Genomic DNA, 21,207 nt, shown 5'->3' with positions numbered 1-21,207 from the left:
TGGGATCATTCCCCCAGGGCACCGAAAAGCTCTGCCAGCTTCCTCTCCTAGGTCCCCATCACGTGTACGCTCTTTAGTCACTGCTGTTTACACCGTGGGGGCTGCCGCCTTCATCTCTTCTCCCAGCTGCACATCCTGGATGGCCTCCTAATGGGTCTCTCTGTAGCAGCACTTACCCTCTTAAAGTCAATTTCCCGCATAGCAGCTGAAGCCATTTTTCCAGAATGCAAACCTGATCATGTCACTTCCTTCCCCGTTGGCCTATAACTTCAAGTGCTTTCCACTGTCCTTAGTGGAAAGGCCCAAACCCTTAAACTATCTGAAATGGTTCTGCACTATTCCCTCTGTGCCTTCCAGCCTTATTATCCTCTGTGCATCACCCAGCCATAGGGCCTTCTTTCAGGTCTTTATATTAGCCATACATCCTACCACAGGATCTTTGCACATGCTGCTCTTGCTACCTGGAATGCGCCTTCCCCTTTACCCCCTTAAGCACTTTTTTTCTGTCCTCTCTGATCTTCCTAACTTAGCTAGAGCCCTCTCTGTATACCCTCCTAGCCCCACATTTACCACTGATATAATTTTAAATAGTACAATTAGATGGTTCAGTTCAGTCAGTCAGTCGTGTTTGACTCTTTGTGATCCCATGAATCGCAGCACGCCAGGCCTCCCTGTCCATCACCAACTCCTGGAGTTCACTCACACTCATGTCCATCAAGTCGGTGATGCCATCCAGCTATCTAATCCTCTATCATTCCCTTCTCCTCCTGCCCCCAACCCCACCCAGCATCAGAGTCTTTTCCAATGAGTCAACTCTTCGCATGAGGTGTCCAAAGTACTAGAGTTTCAGCCTTAGCATCATTCCTTCCAAAGAACACCCAGGACTAATCTCCTTCAGAATGGCCTGGTTGGATCTCCTTGCAGTCCAAGGGACTCTCAAGAGTCTTCTTTTGAGAAGGAAGGTCTTTTGAACACCACAGTTCAAAAGCAGCAGTTCTTCGGCACTCAGCTTTCTTCACAGTCCAACTCTCACATCCATACATGACCACAGGAAAAACCATAGCCTTGACTAGATGGACCTTTGTTGGCAAAGTAATGTCTCTGCTTTTGAATATGCTATCTAGGTTGGTCATAACTTTCCTTCCAAGAAGTATTTTAATTTCATGGCTGCAATCACCATCTACAGTGATTTGGGAGCCCCCCAAAATAAAGTCTGACACTGTTTCCACTGTTTCCCCATCTATTTCCCATGAAGTGATGGGACCAGATGCCATGATCTTCGTTTTCTGAATATTGAGCTTTAAGCCAATTTTTTCACTCTTCTCTTTCACTTTCATCAAGAGGCTTTTTAGTTCCTCTTCACTTTCTGCCATAAGGGTGGTGTCATCTGCATATCTGAGGTTATTGGTATTTCTCCTGGCTATCGTGATTCCAGCTTGTGCTTCTTCCAGCCCAGCATTTCTCATGGTGTACTCTGCATAGAAGTTAAATAAGCAGGATGACAATATACAGCCTTGACATACTCCTTTTCCTATTTGGAACCAGTCTGTTGTTCCATGTCCAGTTCTAACTGTTGCTTCCTGACCTGCAAATAGGTTTCTCAAGAGGCAGGTCAGGTGGTCTGGTATTCCCATCTCTTTCAGAATTTTCCACAGTTTATTGTGATCCACACAGTCAAAGGCTTTGGCATAGTCAATAAAGCAGGAATAGATGTTTTTCTGGAACTCTCTTGCTTTTTCAATGATCCAGCAGATGTTGGCCATTTGATCTCTGTTTCCTCTGCCTTTTCTAAAACCAGCTTGAACATCTGGAAGATTGGAGGCTAGAGGCTGGAGAATGTTGGAAAGACCAACTAAGCACATTTGAAGAATATATAGTCTCTGACCTAAGGAAAAGGCAGGTAATTTATCCTCAAGATTTTCTGTAGATCCTTGGGCAAAGCAGCAAATGCCACTCTGTCTCTGAGAACTTTCTGGAAAGCAGCCCTGAGCCACATCTGACAGAGCTGAGAAAAATTGCCCAGACCAGCACTGTCTGATACAGTAGCCACAAGCCACATTGTGACTTTGTCACAAGCCACATGTGACTATTGAAATTTGAGTAATCAAGATGAAATGAAATGAAAATTTCAGGCCATCAGCTATAGAAGCCACCTTTCAAGTGCTCACCAGCCTTGAGGTGAATTTTAAATTTCATTTCATTTTAATCAGTTTCATTTTCAATCACCACGTGTAGCTAAACCAGAGGCTACCCTATGGACAGCACAGATGAAGGGAGTGAGCTGTTAGGATGGGCAGAATTTCAACCCCATTACTAATCTCTCTGGGCTTCCCTGGTGACTCACCTAGTGAAGAATCGACCTGCAATGAGGAAGACCTGAGTTCTCTCCCTTGGTTGGGAAGATGCCCTGGAGAAGGGAACGGCTACCCGCTCTGATATTCTGGTCAGAGAACTCCGTGGACTGTATAGTCCATGGGATCACAAAGAGTCTGACACGACTGAGTGACTTTCACTATCATTAATATCTTTGGGAATTCTGTCCTGAGCCCTGGTTTTTCAAATTCTAACTTAATTCTTGGTTTGGAGTACCATTTCTGGAGCTACACTCCCTAGGTTCAAATCCAGCCTTCCTATAGGAGCTGTGTGGCCTTAAAGCAGTCACTTAAATTCCTTAAGGTTCAATGGCCTCATCTATGGCATTTGATGAGTAACAGGACTTCCTTTGTAGGGTTTCTGTAGAAGGAAATGATCATACACTTAAACACACTAATATAGTCTTTGACACACATGACTGTCTCCAATGGTTACCTGAGTGTTTATTTTTTATTTTTTTCTCTCATCCTAAACATACTTGCGCATGGTTTTGGCCTCTCGGGGTGTTTTGGCTTCTGGTATCTCCCAGCATCCAGCTACTGTGTAGGTTTGCATTTTTAGGTTTGAAACTGTTTCTGTGGGTTCCTCTTTTCCCTAATCAACCTGAGAAGAACATGGAAAATGAAATCCATTTTGAGCCCCTGTGTCCATGGATCTGTCAGACACAGCAGTGTTGGAAGGGAGATTATAGCTAATATCTGCAGCAGCTTTCGTAGCATCCTTCACCATGGGACCTCACTCTAAATGCCTTTCACATACACCAAGGACGTGGTGTTAACTAGACTTGGAAAGTCTGTGTTTTTGCTGCTGACCCTTACTGTTGCATGTGAATTTTGCTGGAAAACTCAGTTTTTTGAGAAGACAGCTTTGTGAACTGTATGTATCTTTAAACCCTAGAATCCCAGGCTATGAGTGAAGGTTGTTTAGTCGCTGAGTTGTATCTGACCCTTTCATGAGCTGTTCCTCTGTCCACGGGATTTTCCAGGCAAGAAAATTGGGGTGGTTAGCTATTCCCTTTTCCAGAGGATCTTCCTGATCCAAGGATCAAGCCTGCATCTCCTGTGTCAAGAGGATTCTTTACCACTCAGCCACCAAGGAATCCCTGGGAGTGAAAGTACAAATCACAAAAGGCTCAGTCAAAAATACCTTGATCCTTCAGTGAAAACTAGGTTTCGAGATAATGGATTTTTTTTTTTCTCTTCCATGGCCAGTAACTTGTTATTAACTATGTCTGCAGTGTTTAATCTGGCATGAAGCATGAGCTTTTTGTGGGCAGCATTTTTCCCTTACAGCAAGTCTGAAAAGCCAGGGAGCCCCAGTGGCTTGCCCGCCTCAAATCTCAGCTGGACACCTGCAGTTTTGGTTTAGAAGTAGGAGTGGGCTGTCCCCTATCATTGGCAAATGTGGTCCATTCCTTCTGCTCACTCAGAGTCAATCAGGCGGGCTTGGTCACCATTTGCACCCCCCACTAAATGGAGTCTTGCAGAAGCTCTTTAAAAAAAAAAAATTAGCTGCACTGTGCAGCATGTGGGAGATAGTTCCCCGACCAGGAATCGGACCCGCAAACCCTGCAGTAAAAGCGTGGATTCTTAACCACTGGACCACCAGGGAAGTCCACTGCAGAAGCTGTTGGACCCTGCCATTGTCTAACCGTGCCTCTAAAGCAGCTTGCAGCCTGGGTGATTTCAGTATTATAAATAAGAGTAACAAAATCAACAACAGCTACCATTGCCGGATATTTATCATGTACTAGGAACGGTTCTAAGTACTTTACAGAAAGTAACTCACAGCACCCCTGCGAGGTAGTGAGACCCAGAGAGGGGAAGTAGCCCGAGGCCACACGGCTCGGAAGTAGAGGGCCGGGATTCCTAGCTCCAGAGCCTGCGCCCTGAACCCTGTGCCATGGTAGGAATGCTTGATGGTGATGATACAAGTGAAGATAATCATGAGAGATCGCTGACTGGGACGTGGCCTGGTAACAGCTTCACATATAACATCTCTTCCAGTCTTCATAACAGCCCAGTGAGAGAAGTCTGATTAGTACACCCATTTTACACTGAAGTGTAAAGCGTACATGAGTACACCAAAGTGCATAGACACTGTGACCTCCCCATGGCCCCCATTAATGGCCAGGACCTGAGCCCTAGGTGTGGTAGTCTTCAGAGCCCTTACTCTGAACCTCGATCTGCGTCTTCACAGGAAGGGTGGTGTTCACAGTCCAGAGATTTGCACAGTGACTCACTGAAGAGACAAGGATTCCTTCTCCTGTGCAGCCAGTTTGTTGATGGGTCTGTTAGGCTCAGGTGGGGCTAGAGGGAAGCCTGAGAGCCCAGGCGCCAATGGAGAACTGAATGGCAGAAGCAAGGGAGGTGGTCTGAGGAGACGTGCCCAGGTAAGAGGCAGAAAACACAAAGGAGACGAGTACAAACCATCCCGGGGTGGGCACCCGGGCAGGAGGCACTCATGGGGAGGAGACCGTGCCTATAGCACAAGGTGGAGTCTGGGTTCAAGTCACGCTGCAGCAGACATAGAAGAGAGCTGGAATTGGGAGTGGTGACTTCAGCTAGGTGCCACACAACAGCCGGACTGTCAGGTGGTCCCCAGGAAGGGGGACAGTGGTGAGACTGATGCTAGGGCTGTTCCTTAAGGATCAGCCAGATTCTGTAAGGAGTGAAGGGTCAGGGAGAGCTGGGACCTGGAGAATCAAAATGCAGATGTGGATAGGAGTGAGGGAAGGGAAAGGCGGTTTCTCTGTTCATTCATTCATTCAGTCAGCAGCTGTGACTGGAGCGCCTGCCCTACGAGCTACAGCAGAAGGAAGGAGAGCATGGGCTGTAGGCCAGTCTGCCAGCTGGAAACCGGAGTTTGTGGTTTAATACCTATGTGACCTTGGGTAAACCTGGCTTATCTATTCTGTCTCACTGTCTCACATTGTCCTCATCTTTTTTTGGGGGGGTTGGGGGGACCCACAGTACATGGCTTGTGGGATTTCAGTCCCCAGACCAGGGATTGAATCCAGACCATGACAGTGAAGGTGCTGAATCCTAACCACTGGACCACCAGGGAACTCTTTTATTGTCTTCATCTTCAAACTGAAACGGTAACACTGCCTTGTAGAATTGTTGTGGGAATTAAATAAGTAAATTTCCATAAAGAATTTAGCACAATGCCTGACACCCTCTGAGTTACTGTTAGAGATTACACTTAGTAGGTAACATGCCTCTGCAAGGTGCTAAGGTTGCAGTGAGCTAATGTGGACATGGCCTTGCCCTCCTGCACCTCACAGTGTAGTAGAATTTAATACATAGTAACCATCTAACCTCAGATATGCAGATGACACCACCCTTATGGCAGAAAGTGAAGAGGAACTAAAAAGCCTCTTGAAAGAGGAGAGTGAAAAAGTTGGCTTAAAGCTCAATATTCAGAAAACGAAGATCATGGCATCTGGTCCCATCACTTCATGGGAAATAGATGGGGCAACAGTGGAAACAGTGTCAGACTCTATTTTTTGGGGGGCTCCAAAATCACTGCAGATGGTGATTGTAGCCATGAAATTGAAAGATGCTTACTCCTTGGAAGGAAAGTTATGACCAACCTAGATAGCATATTAAAAAGCAGAGACATTACTTTGCCAACAAAGGTCCGTCTAGTTAAGGCTATGGTTTTTTCCTGCGGTCATGTATGGATGTGAGAGTTGGACTGTGAAGAAAGTTGAGCACTGAAGAACTGATGATTTTGAACTGTGGTGTTGGAGAACTCTTGAGAGTCCCTTGGGTTGCAAGATCCAAGCAGTCCATTCTGAAGGAGATCAGTCCTGGGTGTTCTTTGGAGGGAATGATGCTAAAGCTGAAACTCCAGTACTTTGGCCACCTCATGCGAAGAGTTGACTCATTGGAAAAGACCCTGATGCTGGGAGGGACTGGGGGCAGGAGGAGAAGGGGACGACAGAGGATGAGATGGCTGGATGGCATCACCTACTCGATGGACGTGAGTTTGGGTGAACTCCAGGAGTTGGTGATGGACAGGGAGGCCTGGCGTGCTGTGATTCATGGCGTCACAAAGAGTCAGACACGACTGAACGAATAAACTGAACTGAACCTCCAATCAGGATCTCCTGATTTCCTCCTAAGTTACATTGTGAGGACAATCAAGTCAGAACAGACAAACCCAAGAACAACTGCTCTAGACAGTGGTTGTATGAGCACCAGCAGGGAGTTGTTCAAAATGCAGGTTCCTGGACCCCATCTCTACTGGGTCTGATATATTGGGCCTGGAGGGGATGTTTTAATCAATTCATGTTTCAATCAAGCAGCCAATGATTCTGATACAGGTGGTCTAGCTTTGAGAAACTCCACTTCAGAGTCTGAATTACATACATATCTCCTGGCCTCTTAAATAATTATAGTATATAAATCTTTTGAGAACAGCACAAACTGGGCTGGAAGCCAGGCAGTCATCACTCTGTGCTAATTGCACCGTTGTATGACATTAGGCAACATGCTTAGTCATCAAGACCTCATTTTTTTCATCTGCAACATGGGGGTAAAGATATCTGCTTTTTGTCCTCCACGACAAAGGAGCACACAGCTGTGAAAGCATCAGAGAGGATGATGAGGTTAATAACACAACATACATACATCCTACAACTCAGAGACGCGTTTTGCATCCAGCAGAGAGTTCCAATAGGCTTTACATTTAAAAAAAAATCCATAATTTTAACTTATTTGGGAACCTGGAAGATGTGACAGCATGGAGCTCAGATGAGGTTGGCAGCCTGATGTGCGGAAGAGCGCTGCTCTGGGGTCACATGCAGAGGTTCCAATCTCTGCTTTGAAAAGCTGGATGACTTTGGGCAAGCGCTTCAACCTCTCTGTGCTTCAGTTTCTTCTACTCTGAACTGAGAATGTTAAGAGTTGTGATGATTTACCTGAGTGAATATTTATCAAGTGCTTGGAAGAATGTTTGGCCCATGGCGAGTGCTGTATCACTCTTAGCTGAATAAATAAATAAACATTCCTGCAAGCAGCAACAACCAGCTGGAGCCCAGTGGCGGCTGTCCCTCCAGAGGGAGCTGACATGCATAAGGCTGTCGCGTTTTCTACTGGGACAGACACATTGGACTCTGGGATCCCTACTGGAAAGGACAGACATATGTCTCCTTCCTGGTGTCCCATCCACAAAAGGCAGAGACACTCAATGCTCCTATTTCTCCATCTATCTGGAGCAAAGGACCAGTTTTCATATTTCAGCCCAGTGTGGCCTGATATGTGACCCACCTGAACAGGACTGACACCCAGCATATGCCACAGACAACTCACCCACCGGTCTGTAACACCCTGTCCGGTCCACACCTGAACCAGTAGAGACAAGCCCACTGAACATGCGCTTGGATGTTGCAATAATGTCAAATTGCTCCCAGAGTGCGTAAACACTGTTAACATCAGTACTTATCTCAGGGTGCACTGTGGACAGACCCGCTCCTCAGATGACACTTTGCATAGTGTCATCTTGGGGAATGCTGACATTGTCTACACTTGTACACAAAACAGCTGGACAATTTAGTTGGCAAGAGCAGGCAAGGGATTGTCTATCTTGTGTCTCTTTCAACATTTGTCCTTCTCAGCCAGCCTGCTTGCTCCTTATCTATCCTCATTTCTTTCATCTTTATCCACACACTAAAACCAGCTCCCTAATGAGATACTGGAGCTCACAACCGCCCACCCTTTCTCTTTAATGTCGCTTTTGGCTGAGAGGTGCTCTCCTGCCCCTGTACCCACATCCACAACCTGATCCCCAAGTAGCTTTCCAGTTGCCCAGGACCAATGACTGACTGACATGGCTGAGCAAAGCATCAGTCCCTTTGTCCCAAGAAGGAACCCACCCCACCATATGGTCCCACTCATCCTCCAGAAGCCCCTGTGGGCTCACGCTGAAGCTCGACCCCAGCCCAGACACCGTTTTTCACTTGGCTCCTCCCCCTGTCCTCCCCTGTTTCTCTTGCTCCTCTTCCTTGGCAGCATGTTGCACCATGTTCATCACAGGCACCTTAACCCCTGTGTCAGGCTCCGCTTAGGAGGAATCCAATCAAAGGAGCCATCGGCATGGGGTTCACCTTCCTCGACAACCTGGTGGAGGGGCATGTGGCGGGCACGACTCAAAAATCCTGAGGACCAGCAATCAGAGACCCCGAAAACATTCTCAGGGTACCAGGAGACCAGAACGTACCTGTTGCATTAGACAGCGCCAGTGACTCCATGGAGCCCCGTGGGGTCTGCTCAGTGGGCGTCATGTCCTCAGTGTACTTCAGCGAGCTGATGGGGTGCCGGGTCCGACACTGCTGAGCAGACAAGCCCCCTTCTTCCTCCTCCTCTTCCTCATACTTGGGGACTGGGATGCCGCCCCGGGTTTCATTGAAGCTCTGGCTGGACATGTCGCTATAGCTCTCCTGGGACCGCAGCCTGCCTGGGTAGTAGTCCTCCCGGCACTCCTTGATGAAGCTCCCACCATGGCCCTTCATGGCCAGTGACGAGCTCCTCTTTGGGTTGCCGAAGTGCTTGGCCCACACGTCGGGCTGGGCTCCAGCGCCCTGCCCGCCGGGGCTGTAGGAAGTTCTGATGTTGCACTGGCTGAGGAGCTGCAAGGGGCTCTGCGGCTGGCTCTGCTCCAGCTTGTTCCCATAGTGGTATGGCTCATCCCGGCTCCTCCAGATGGGGTCTCGGTTGAGGCTGGGCGTCTGGCTGGACAGGCTGAGCAGGTCCATCTGCAGTGACAGGGGGTCCACGTCGGCCGATAGCCGGTTGGAGCTCACCTGCAGCTGGCTGTGCTGGTTGAGCAGCGGCTCCTCCGTCTTGCCCTTGTTCTTGCCGATCTTGGCACTGCGCCGGGACTCCTTGGCCCGGGCGTTCTGGAAGGCGGAATCGGAGGAGTCTGAGCCATTGGGGTCCTCGCCGGCGCTGCAGGCCCGCGAGCAGAAGATCTGGCCTTGTTTGGGGAGGAAGGGCCGCCCCAGGAGCGACTTCTTGCAGTGAGCGCAGCAGAAACAAGTCTCGGTGGCGTGCCAGTGCTGGCCGTCATAGGTCATTTGACCTTGGTCAATTCCTGGGAAAAGAAGGGACACGAATAGGGTGATGAGCTGCTCACAGCTCTGTGACACGACGTGAAACGTACAGCACCCTGGCTTGGCTCAGGGTTCTAGAGGCTGCAGAATAAAATGTCAATAGGTCGACTATCAGGCTCTCGCGTAAACAGTCATGTCTTATTATGACAGTTGCCGTATTTTACCAGTCAGATCCTCCTTAACTCATGTGCCTTGAGGGCAGAGAAACCAGATCAAAGTGGCCCGTCCATGAATCCTTCTGCCCAGGGCACATTCCTCCAGATAAACAGCAATAATGATACTCAGGTGTGAGAATCACTGCTTTAAATGCTTTGCATATATGTGAACTCACTTAACCTCTCAACTGCAGGAGGCAGATCTCTAATACTATGTCCACTTTTCAGATGAGAACACAGAGGCATAGGCAATTAAATAACTTGCTTAGCGCAGAAGAGCTAGCAATCACAGACGAGATCTGTACCCAGCACGTCTGGCTCCTAACCATGACCTTGATAATCATCTCTTTCACTCTACTTCCTGGTCCTGTCCACCCTCACAGCTACCCTTGACCGTTGTCCATCCTCACCTGCTGTATTTTCTTCACAGCACGAATACTGCTTGACAATGAGCCACTACATACGTGCATCTATTAATTACTAAAAGTGAAGTTAGATGATGAAGTTTCCGGGTATCTCCATGAACATGGCTCATGCCCCAGGGCCTCTTCACATGCGAAATGGGCAAGTGAACTGAATCCCTTCACTACCATATAACACTCTAAGGGGACATCAGTTTAGCAGCTCAGTGGAAAGGAAAAAAGTGGATTTCAGCTCATGGTAGGGAAAAACTTGGACCTGGTTTGTCAAAGACATCTCCTTACCATAAGTATGCATATCCCTTGTGTAACTTCCTCCCTGTGCCAAAGCTATGCCTGGTTTATATAATCTTGTCACACCTGCTTCCAGGAACTTCCCATACCCCTGGGTGTTCTGCCCTCTTACGGGTACAGGACTTAACCCCCTGGTGGGACACCATCTTCCTGCCACCCTTGGGCCATGAGCTTTGGGTGGGGCTAAAGCCATAGCTGGACTGGCACTGTTCAGTAAAAATACCATATCTCCTCCCAGCCCAATAACTAGTTTAAGGGTGTGCACGTGACCTGTGCCAGGTCAGTGAGAGAGGCACCTGCGTCTGTTACTAAGGTAATCATACAGGGAAATCTTTTGACAGCAGTTACTAAACAGGCAGAATGGGAGCCAGCAGTGGTGGGGGCCCCTTCCCCCACCCCTTAGGAGTGCAGACCCAGCAGTGACTGTGGGATAGGAGGGGACCTTGGCAAGACTCCTCATAGCTCGTGATAAATGTCTTCCCTGAAAGGCAGTATGGATGGGAACCGTCACCTGTGGTGGCTGACAGTCCTGAGTCTGAACTGTCCAGGAATAACCTTTAGAGACTTGTCTAGAGAGGGTGTGAATGAGAAACAGGGAAACGGAGAAGGGCAAGAGCAAAAGGCCAAAGTACAGCAGCCTCTCCGGGCCCTTCTCTGTTCGCCTCACTATCTTTATGTCCCTGGTCCAGAGAGAGAGAAGAGTAAGGTATGATCTTCTCCTAGAAGCTCCTCCCCAAACTAAGGGGGTCTCTGCTTATTTAGGTATCAGGCTACAGGGACCAAAAGGGGGTATTTACAGGGACATGAGAAGCCACAAGGGCACCCCAAGGTGAGTGAGGGACTCAATCAACTCCCTGTCACAGCACCACTTCCCCAGGAGGAGTGAGAACTGGCAGGGATGGGGCTAGAGACAGCAGGCCCAGAGCTGGGGCTTCACACACACAAGGGAATATTACTCAGCGATAAAAGGAGCAAAACTGGGTCATCTGTAGAGACGTGGATGGACCTAGAGGCTGACATTCAGAGTGAAGTAAGTCACAAGGAGAAAAACATATCATATTAAACATATATATGTAGAATCTGAAAAAAGTTGATATAGATGATCTTATTTGCAAAGCAGAAAGTGAGATACAGATGTAGAGAGCAAATGTATGGACACCAAGAAGAAAAGGGGGTGGGATAAACTGGGAGATTGGGATCGACATATATACACTATTGATACTATGTATAAAACAGATAATAAGAACCTACTGTGTAGCACAGGGAACCCTACTCAATGCTCTGTGGTGACCTAAATGGGAAGGAAATCCTCCCAAAGAGGATATATATATATACGGAGAAACGTCTATATAAATAGTACATCTATATATATATATATATAGAGAGAGAGAGAGAGAGAGATGTACGGCTGATTAACTTTCTGTTTAGTAGAAACTAACACCACATTGTAAAGCGACTATATACTCCAATAGAAATTTAAAACAAAGCAAAACCCCCACAAAAACACTTCCCTCACCAGGCTATTGGAGGGAGCAGAAGCCCCTAGTACTTAAGAATGAGGCCTCAGGACTCAGACAAATACAGGTTCAAACCACAGCTCCACACCACGCCAGCAGGTTGTAAAGACCCTGAAACCCATCAGCTTAGCACAGCCGCCGAAGGACTGTGTGACCCTAGGCAAGTGGCTTCACGTCTCTAGGCCTGCGCCTCCTCTACACTAAAACAGGGATGACAACAGTGCTTACTTCATGCGGCTGCTGTGAGAACTGAGTTAAGATGCAGTCAGTGCTTAGACTCTGCTAACTCCTGGTCTTCTTGTGTGTTCATGAGGTCTCAACACCTGTCTCTCTCTGCCCTGAGGGCTGCTACCTGGATGCTACCCAAGAAAGAGCTGAGGCTGGCTAGGTCCTCCCCCTCCCCGCCCTCCTCGTCCGGAGAACTGGAGCTGACACCCGGCTGCCCTGGGTCCTCGCTGTGAGCTCCGACTCAGCGCGGCCTCCCCTGCAGCTGCAGCCTCACCCGCTGCCTGTCAGAGGTGTGGGAAGTCCAGTCCCTACGGCCTGTGCTCCACCAGCTGCCTCTCCGCGCTCCTGCAAGGGAACACGCTCAGATGCAGCAGTGCGGGCCTGGTTCTGGGGGTGGGGGCCCCACACAAGGCTGGGTCGCGGTGGGGAGAGAGGAGGATGAGGCGTGTTCCAAAGCGGCCCAGCCGGCACAGGAACATGGTCCCTGATAAACATCAACGATGTCAGATGGTGCTCTGAACTGCTCCTGAACTCTAAACATCTGGAAAAGGGCTTGGCCATTCCACATCTAAGCGTTCCTTTTTTATTCCCTCTCTAAGCCCTTTAAGTACTTCTCTGAGGGTGTATATGTCTACCGCTGCTACAGCCTTGGTCTGTTTATAGGACTGTTTACTCTGCTGTGTGCAGGCAAAAGTACCGTTGCCCTGGCAACAGCTGCCTGATGCAGGGTTCGCGCTGCGCGGCTGTATAAATAGGGAATATTTGGATAATATGGTCAGAGCAGAGCATCCATACACTGTGGTATGCATGATACACAGAGCGCACCCTTTCTCTGCTGCAGGAAAAGTATGTTTTACAGAAAAGTGGATTTAAGGGAAAAAAATAAATCAGGGACAACATTTTAACTACAGCAGTGATAATACTGCAGGCCACAGTGGTCCCCCTTCCTGATAAAGCATGGATGTCTTTCTATGGATTTCAGAGGGAAGGAGAAGGGAATGGCAATCAAAGCTACAGAGGACAGAAACGGGAAAACGGGGAAAACAGAGGTGTGCATGCCGTGGTGACAGACGTATTTTCTCTCTTCCAGGCTGCTGGGCAAAAATTTTAAGTGGCAGTTTCTGGAGAGGCTTAAGTCTCACTGAAAAGGGACAGAAGAAACAGAAATACTAACAAGCGGGGGGAGGGCTGCTGTATGTGCGTTCTGCCTCTCTCATCCAAGCAGGCATCTCCCTGTAGACCCAGAGCCACGGAGAGAGTGCTGGGTCAGCACCTCACACCACTTCTCCTGACCGAGTCCCACCCCCAGCCCGTTGTCCAGATCAAGACCCTCCTTTCCTTGTTGCTCAGTCGCTGAGTCATGTCTGACTCTGCAGTCTCGTGGACTGCAGCACACCAGGCTTGCCTGTCTTTCACCATCTCTCAGAGTTTGCTCAAACTCATGTCCATTGAGTCGACGATGCCATCCAACCATCTCATCCTCCAATGACCCCTTCTCTTCCTGCCCTTAGTCTTTTCCAGCATCAGGGTCTTTTCCTTTCCTAGCTCTCAGAATATAGGGAAGTATGTCTGTTTAACCGCCTTGACTTGTGAGAAACAGAAGCTGGTGGGTACCCAGTTGAGGCATCAGGCTGTGAGAGGTGAAGATTTCAGGGGTGGGGGAAAGGGGGTTTTTCGGACAGCCCAGCTCCCAGATGGGAACACTGCTGGACACAGGTTGGCATAGCACTGCTCATTCTTGGGCCTGGCAGGGACTTCAGCTCAGAAGGGCTCCATGGAGGCAGGTCTGAGCCCATGGGATGGACCCTCCAACGACAAAGGACCCCTGAGGATATAGTAGGTGTCTGAAAGCTGTGACTTTTATCAGCACCCAAGCCCTTCAAATTATGAACTAACTTCTCATCTGACTGCATTCACTTCTGATGAACCAGGGAGACAAGGGCACCTCTTTTCGTTCCCGATAAAATCTTTTAAGCGAGGTAAAACGGGCTCCCAGACTGATGATCTCCACACCTCCCCACGATAGGTAAGGAGTTGGCAGCCTCCAGGCAGATTTCTTGGAACTGCACAAGCCACAGGAAGATCAGGCTGCTGGTCTCAGAGACATTCATCCACTGCCAACTTCTCTTCTCTTTTTAAAGGGCAGCTCATTCTCAAGGTGCCAGAACAGGCAAGCTGAGTGAAGACGCTCCAGATGCTGCATGATCAGGAATAGTGTTGAAGGGCTGAACGAATCCGTTACTTGAAAAGGGAAAATGATTTTCACTATCTCAAATCTGCCACTTATTTGAGGCGTTTATAGCTTCGGAGCTATTTGAGGTTTTCTCGCTTTGGTTTTTGGCTGGGTCGGCTTTTGCTGATTTCTTTCAGGACATGCATGCCAGTCGCCACTTGGTTTCCTTGACTATCTTTTGCTACCAAGAGGACCGTTCTGTTTCCTCCTTCTGCTGATTCCTGAGGTTTTCCGAGGAGGCCGTGGAAGACATCTGTTTATATTTCCACCTCCTCTGAGACCTCTCCTCCTCTGCTTGGTAGTGAAGACTGTCCATCATGAGCCCCGCCTTGGGGGTGGGTCTAAGACTCAGGTAGACCAACAGGAACCCCCTTTTCATTTCTTTCCAGGGTAGAACAGATGGCCTAATGGCTGGCTATAGCATTTCTATTTGGAGGACCTGACTTGGATATTGGAAAAGTCACGATTTCATCCTTTTTAGAGAACAGTGCTAAAGCTGGTATGTATAAGTGTGGGGGTCATTGTGACACCTTGTGAAGGCACCCTGTTTCCAAATGATGCCAACAGAAGGCAAGCTGAGACACAGAGGAAAACAAAAAAAACAAAACAGAGTCTCTTCAATCCCTTGATCCATCCTTACCTGAAACCAACATCCTCCCTGGCTTCTCCAGTATTATGAACCAAGACATTTCCTTTTTCACTTAAGGGAGTATCAGTTGGATTGCTATTGCTTGCAACCAAAGGGATTCTAACTATACCAGACACAAAGGAGATCCAGTCAGAGTAGGACCAAGACGAGCACCGAGTGTTGCCTCACCTATATGTTGGGCACAGGTGTCGCAATATTCTGCATACAAGGACTCAAAGCAGTGGCAGCAGTAGGGCCTTCCCTCCTTCATGATGTAGCGCTGGCCACCCAGCACTGTCTCACACTCGAAGCAGCAGAAGTGTTTCATGTGCCAGTGTCGCCCCTCGGCTTCTGTGCATTCATCTGCAAAGATGATCTGCAGATGGAGAGGCCAAAAGGTCAGTGGATAAGAAACAGCCATGAGAATACACTGTAAAGGAGGAAAGCTATGAGGGCCCCAAACTAAAACGGTAGGCAAATTGGTCCCGCCCACAAATTATTAAACAGAAGTAGACACATATATATTTACTCTATACCTATATCAGTTTCCACATGTGGATTTTCCTAAAGCACATTTAAACAGTTTCTGACCTGGCCAGTGATTAATTTAACCACAGTGTATTCAGACAAAGAATGGTTTACTGAAAAGAATATAAAGAAGGACTAACAGCTGACAGCTCATGGACATTTTGGCCATTATCTGTTTAATTTGGATTATATATGGTATTTTTTGAAAATGAGAAATGTCATATAAACACCTGGGATCCTGGTTTCTCTTTTGAAAATACAGTATTTGGCAACGTGTGCTATACATTCCTGCATGGTGACAATAAAAGGGGTTGTTGCTTTCAGATGAGTGATGAGTTCTGCAGCTTGTCATATTTTTCACCACTTGCTGTTACCTTAAAATGAGTCACCTTTATTTACGGTAACCGCCTAACCCTCAGAGGTATTTCTGTTTTGACCCATGAGACAGACTTGTTTTCAATTTCAAAGCACAGATTTAAGAACTTCCTACAAACTGCAGTAATCAAGGCAGAAATAATCTCAGACATTTACGGCCAAATGATGACTGACAAGGGTGACCAGGACATTCAATGGAGGAAAGAACAGTCTTTTCAATAAACCTGCCTGGTACAACTGAATAACTGCACACAAAAGAATAAGCTGAACCCCGACCTCACACCATATATAAAAGTTAGCTCAAAAGGGATCAAAGTCCTAAATGTAAAAGCAAAAAATTTATAAAATGTCTAGAAGAAAAGTAAAGATGCAAATTTTCAAAAACTCGGTTTCCAGTTAGGCAATGGTTTTTTAGCTATGACATTAAAAGCATAAGCAACAAATGAGACAATGGAAGCTGGATTTCACTGAAATCAAAACGTTCCTGCTTCAAAGGACATCATTAAGAAAGTGAAAATATAACTACAGGATGAGGGAAAATGCTTGCAAATCACATATCTAAGTGACTAGACTCCAAAATATGTAAACAAGTTTCACAAGGACACAATAAAGAAAATCACCCAATTGAAAAAATATGCAGAAGACTCAACGAGACATTACTCCCCAAAAGAAGATATGCAAATAGCCAACAGACACATGGAAAAAAAAGATAAACATTATAAGCCATTAAGAAAAATCCGATCAGAACCACCATGCGATGTTATTTCATACCCACTAAGTGACTATATGGCTTCCCTGGTGGCTCAGGCAGTAAAGAATCTGCTGCAATGTGGGAAACTGGGTTCGATCCCTGGGTTGGGAAGATACTCTGGAGGAGGGCATGGCAACCCACTCCAGTATTCTTGCCTGGAGAATCCCATGGACAGAGGAGCCTGGGGGGCTACAGTCCACGGAGTCCTAAGAAGTTGGACACGACTGAATGACTAGGCACAGCATGGCACAGGTGCCTATAATTTAAAGGACAGACAGTAATAACTACTGAGGAGAATGTGAGAAATTGGAATTCTCATTTGTTGATAGCTGCGAATGTAAAATGGTATAGCTGCTCTGGAAGACAGTTTAGATCCCCTCAAAAAGTTAAACATAGAACTACCATATGGCCCAGCAATTCCACTCCTGGATATAAACTCAAGAGGACAGAAAATATATGCCCGCAAAAAAACCTGTGTATGAATGTCCACAGCAGCTTTGTTTAAAACAGTTTAAAAGTGGAAACAACTTAAATGCCCACCAATTAATAAATGGCTAAACAAAATGTGATATATACAGTTGCTTATTATTCAGTCATGAAAAGGAAAGTACTGATACACGCTGTAACTCGGGTTAACCACAAAAACATCATGATAAGTGAATGTAGCGATGCATGGAAGGTCATATGCTGCATTAATCCACTTATACAAAATGTCCAGAATATACAAATTCATGGAGAGATTAGATGAATGGTTGCCAGGGCTGGGGGGAGGGGAGAAAGGGGAGTGGCTGCTGATGCTTCTGGGGTTTCTTTTCAGATGATAAAAATGACCTGGAATTAGGCAGTAGTAATGGACTTTCCTGGTGGCTCAGACGGTAAAGCGTGTGTCTACAATGCGGGAGACCTGGGTTCGAACCCTGGGTTGGGAAGATCCCCTGGAGAAGGAAATGGCAATCCACTCCAGAACTATTGCCAGGAAAATCCCATGGACAGAGGAGCCTGGTAGGCTACAGCCCATGGGGTCACAAAGAGTCAGACACGACTGAGCGACTTCACTTCAATGGCTGTCCAACTTTGTGAATATACTAAAAATCACTGAACTGCACACCTTTGAAGGGTAAATCTTATGCTGTATGAATTAGACCTCAATAAGCAAAAATTTCAAAGTGCTTTAACATCCTACTTCATTTCCTATTAGATAAAGTATTAAGAGCACTCGCTTCCAGATGGGGCAACTAAGGCAGGCAGGGAAAGGCGCTGCCTATAATCACAAACTTGTACCAACTACCTGCTCAGAGTGTCTCTTAATGAACATCAGCGGTAGCATGAGAATCCGTACTAGTTAAGACTGATAGATGTCCTCCTAGAAGAGTGAGTCTCTGATGGGCAGTTTGTAAGGAAGAAATGCCACGTATCTGTGGTCTCTGGGTGACAAAGTGGAGTGTTGTTTACAGGGTCCCAAATAGCCTTACAGGGTCAAGAAAGAACCAAAAGTATATTTTGCACAGGAAGAACCCCCTGCCCAAGACCTTTCCCCCAAATTATTCCTGTAAAAGTGGTCAAGCTTAGAACATTTTCCTTTCTGCTCCCAACTTCTACACTAACCCAGGTTTTCTACCTTTCAGCTCCCAGACCACACCTGGGTGTACTTCGGCTGGGACGAAAGATGAGGTCTGAACCTTGGGTCCAGTCTGCTCTCTGACCTGGGTGAGTGAGTGTATGGGGGCAGAAGAATCCTAATGGAGTAGCCATCTGCCCTGGAATCCTCATCAGGACTTTCACAGATTATGGGAGAATCACATCACACTACTCATTTTCTTCTCTTCTCACCCTAATCTGTCCCATCGAATCTCAGGAAACCCAAGATTTTAAGATATTCAGAAATGACACATTATTACTAATGATGATTGCTCCCTTGGATTTGGCTGCAATTGAAAGTTCCACAACAATCCCTCCCCCTCCCCCTTTTTTAAAGAGTTCTGAAATGACCTAGTGCCCCAGAAACTGTTTTCCTATGAGACTGTCAAATTCAGTAAAGCAGGTCACAGTCCCGGACATTCTAGCAAACAGGGATGGGGCTAGAACTGCTCTCAAAAGAGTTAATAGGAGAGGCTGGAGAGGCCTATGGTTTTCCTCCATGCAGGAACCACACGGCAACGTGCTGGCCACGGTGAAACCCGGGATGACAGTGGGGCTGCGGGCCCCAGGGAGCGGAGCCAGCTCTGACCTCGTCGCAGGCTGCGCAGCGCGGCTTCAGGCACTCTGCGTGGTGCCTGCCACAGTAGATCTTCCCATCCTGGTAAAAGTAGATCAAATCCACCAGGAGCTCGTTGCAGACGGTGCAAATAAAGCAGGGTGGGTGCCAGCTGACACCGTGGCCGGCGCGCGATGCAAACACAGCAATGTCCCCGCCATTGATCTGGCCTCCACACTGTGAGGTGAACAGAAACAGGTCAGTACGAGGAACAGCAGCCCCCAGCTCTCAGCGCCATGCGGAAAAGATACACGACTGCCAGCGTCCTTAGCTCACTACTGAGCACTTACTTTCAAACGCGTGACCGTGCTACCTGCTTTACACACGTGGCAGGCGGGTTTCTCTTGCCCCCACCCCCACCCCCACCATCCCTTCCTAGGGCCTACAAGTAAGACGAAGATCACTGTCACTGAGAAAATAAAGAATCACAGAGGTGGGAGAGAAAGGCAAAGTCTGTCAGTGCAGTGACACAGAAGAGCTCTGCTGACAGGAGGCAAACGGAGGGGAGGTCTCATTATCTCTGAGACATTGCAAACTCCCTGCCGGAGGCCCAGCCACGTCGAACACCTGCAGCAAGAGGCTGTGAGGCATGGGGGAGTGAGAAGGAAGCCTGCAGGGACTTGGGGAGCTGGTGAGGCCTACACTTAGGGTGGTAGGGGAGAGGGTTCATAAAACCATGCCCAGCTTTTATCATCTAGGTTTCTCTAGAAGCCTCTCAGGCATGCTTCTGGCCTGCTTCCTCTGACATCTTTGTACACAGTCCCAAATGAAAAGGTACCGCTCCTAAGGCCAGACTACGGCAAGGACTTCTTTTTTCTCCCTTTCCTATCTTCTCACTCATTTCCAAAGTTCCTTCCCCTGCCCAGAAAGGAGCAGGGTAAAATCCATGATAACCCATGCTTATAGTTGGGCTCAAGATAAAATGAATAGAGTCTGAGGGTCTTGGAGGGAACAATAAAGTGTGAGGCAACAGGTCCCGGGGAGGCTTTCTGCTGATCATGGTACTGGCCTGAGAGTCCAGCCCCACCTAAGAGGCTGACTGGGGGCGACGTCTGAAGAGCAGAAAGGCCACCCCTAGACCTTTCCCACACACTGCCATTAAAAGCGCTGAGATGCTTCATAGAAAATGAAGTCCTGGTCTCATGGAGTAGTCTCTGGGAGCTCATTCATGCAAGTGACCAGACATAAGAAAGACATTATGTTACAGAAAGTGATACCCCTGCCTTGTGTGGCAACGTCAGTAGAGCAGAGGTATGCATATTGTTAGAAGATAAACCAGGGGGCACATTAAAGCTTTCCAGTTTATTTGCTCCAACACTGATCTGAATTGGGTAGCAAGCATCAAACTGAAGGTGGCTGGGACAGAAACCCAGGGAGAGAGTTTTATAGAGAAGTCAGGGAAATAAAAGCAAGAGAAGTATTTCAGTGACTATAGAGATTAAGTGGGCCCCTTATTTGGGAAAGCCCGGCTGGCTGCTTGCAACTGGTTGTTCTTCAGCGTCATTTTCTGATTCTGGTACCCTGACTGGTTCAGGTTTTGGTCTGCTGATACAGGCTACCGTGGCAATAGAGCCACCCCAGTCTAATGGCCTCCTTGCTTAATTACTGTAACAATACAGAATCCCATTTCACCCCCAACACGATTCTACGACCTAGGTATTCGATACCCACGTTTTGGAGGTGACAAAACTGTTAGGAAAAGTAATCGGGTCAAGGTCGCCGGGCAGAATCATGTGTCAAACGCACATCTTTCCGTCTCCATGCTGTCTTGTATCGATCTCGACATCTGCCTATGAAACGCCCAGCTTCCCTTCTGCTTCAGGGGAGCCCTCCGGGGCTGGTCAAGGAGAACCACCCAAGAGTGGTAGAGGCTCTGAATGGAGCACACAGAACCTCACATCTTAAACTCTGACCACCTGCATCTCAGGGGTGGGTGTCAAGGATGAAGACCCCCATTGTCAATTCTGCTGCTCTGGCTCCTCTGTTAAGTAGCATCTCCATTTCATCCACTGAGCCTTCCAAACTTCGCTCTCTGAAATCCCTCAGATTATCCCCAAATAAATGGCATCCCCTCTGCTCAGGGAGTATGTTGCCTTTTCTTCACCAGTTCAGGTCATGTATCCTCTTGCAGTCTGTGCCTGAATGGGTCCCTAAAGTGCTTAAGGAGTTAGATGGGGCCACTCTTAGAGCAGCAGGGCCAAGAAAAGTGCTCAGTACATGACCATCCGCCCTAGAAGGCTTTTGGAGGTCAAGAGGTCGGGGAGGGTGAAACTAGGCAGGCCTGATTCCCACCCTGTTTTCTTAGAAACCTTTCTCCACCATGCCCAGAGCACTC

General features: G+C 47.7%; 1 protein-coding gene across 3 annotated transcripts in view; it reads right to left on the bottom strand.

Moving 5' to 3' along the window:
- Positions 1–21,207, bottom strand: part of PRICKLE2 (prickle planar cell polarity protein 2) — a 352,315-nt gene that overhangs the window by 37,608 nt on the left and 293,500 nt on the right. For all 3 annotated transcript variants that reach the window (XM_018038277.1, XM_018038278.1, XM_018038279.1), the window contains 3 exons: positions 18,846–19,049; positions 15,154–15,340; positions 8,599–9,471 (listed from right to left, as the gene is read on the bottom strand). In XM_018038277.1, coding sequence (XP_017893766.1) covers positions 8,599–9,471; positions 15,154–15,340; positions 18,846–19,049 — 1,264 coding nt within the window. The remainder of the gene's footprint in view (positions 1–8,598; positions 9,472–15,153; positions 15,341–18,845; positions 19,050–21,207) is intronic.

This window comes from Capra hircus, chromosome 22, assembly GCF_001704415.2.
Source record: "Capra hircus breed San Clemente chromosome 22, ASM170441v1, whole genome shotgun sequence".
Classification (NCBI taxonomy): domain Eukaryota; kingdom Metazoa; phylum Chordata; class Mammalia; order Artiodactyla; family Bovidae; genus Capra; species Capra hircus.
Note: the sequence above shows the minus strand (reverse complement) of the source record. Positions and strands in the feature narration are given on the sequence as shown.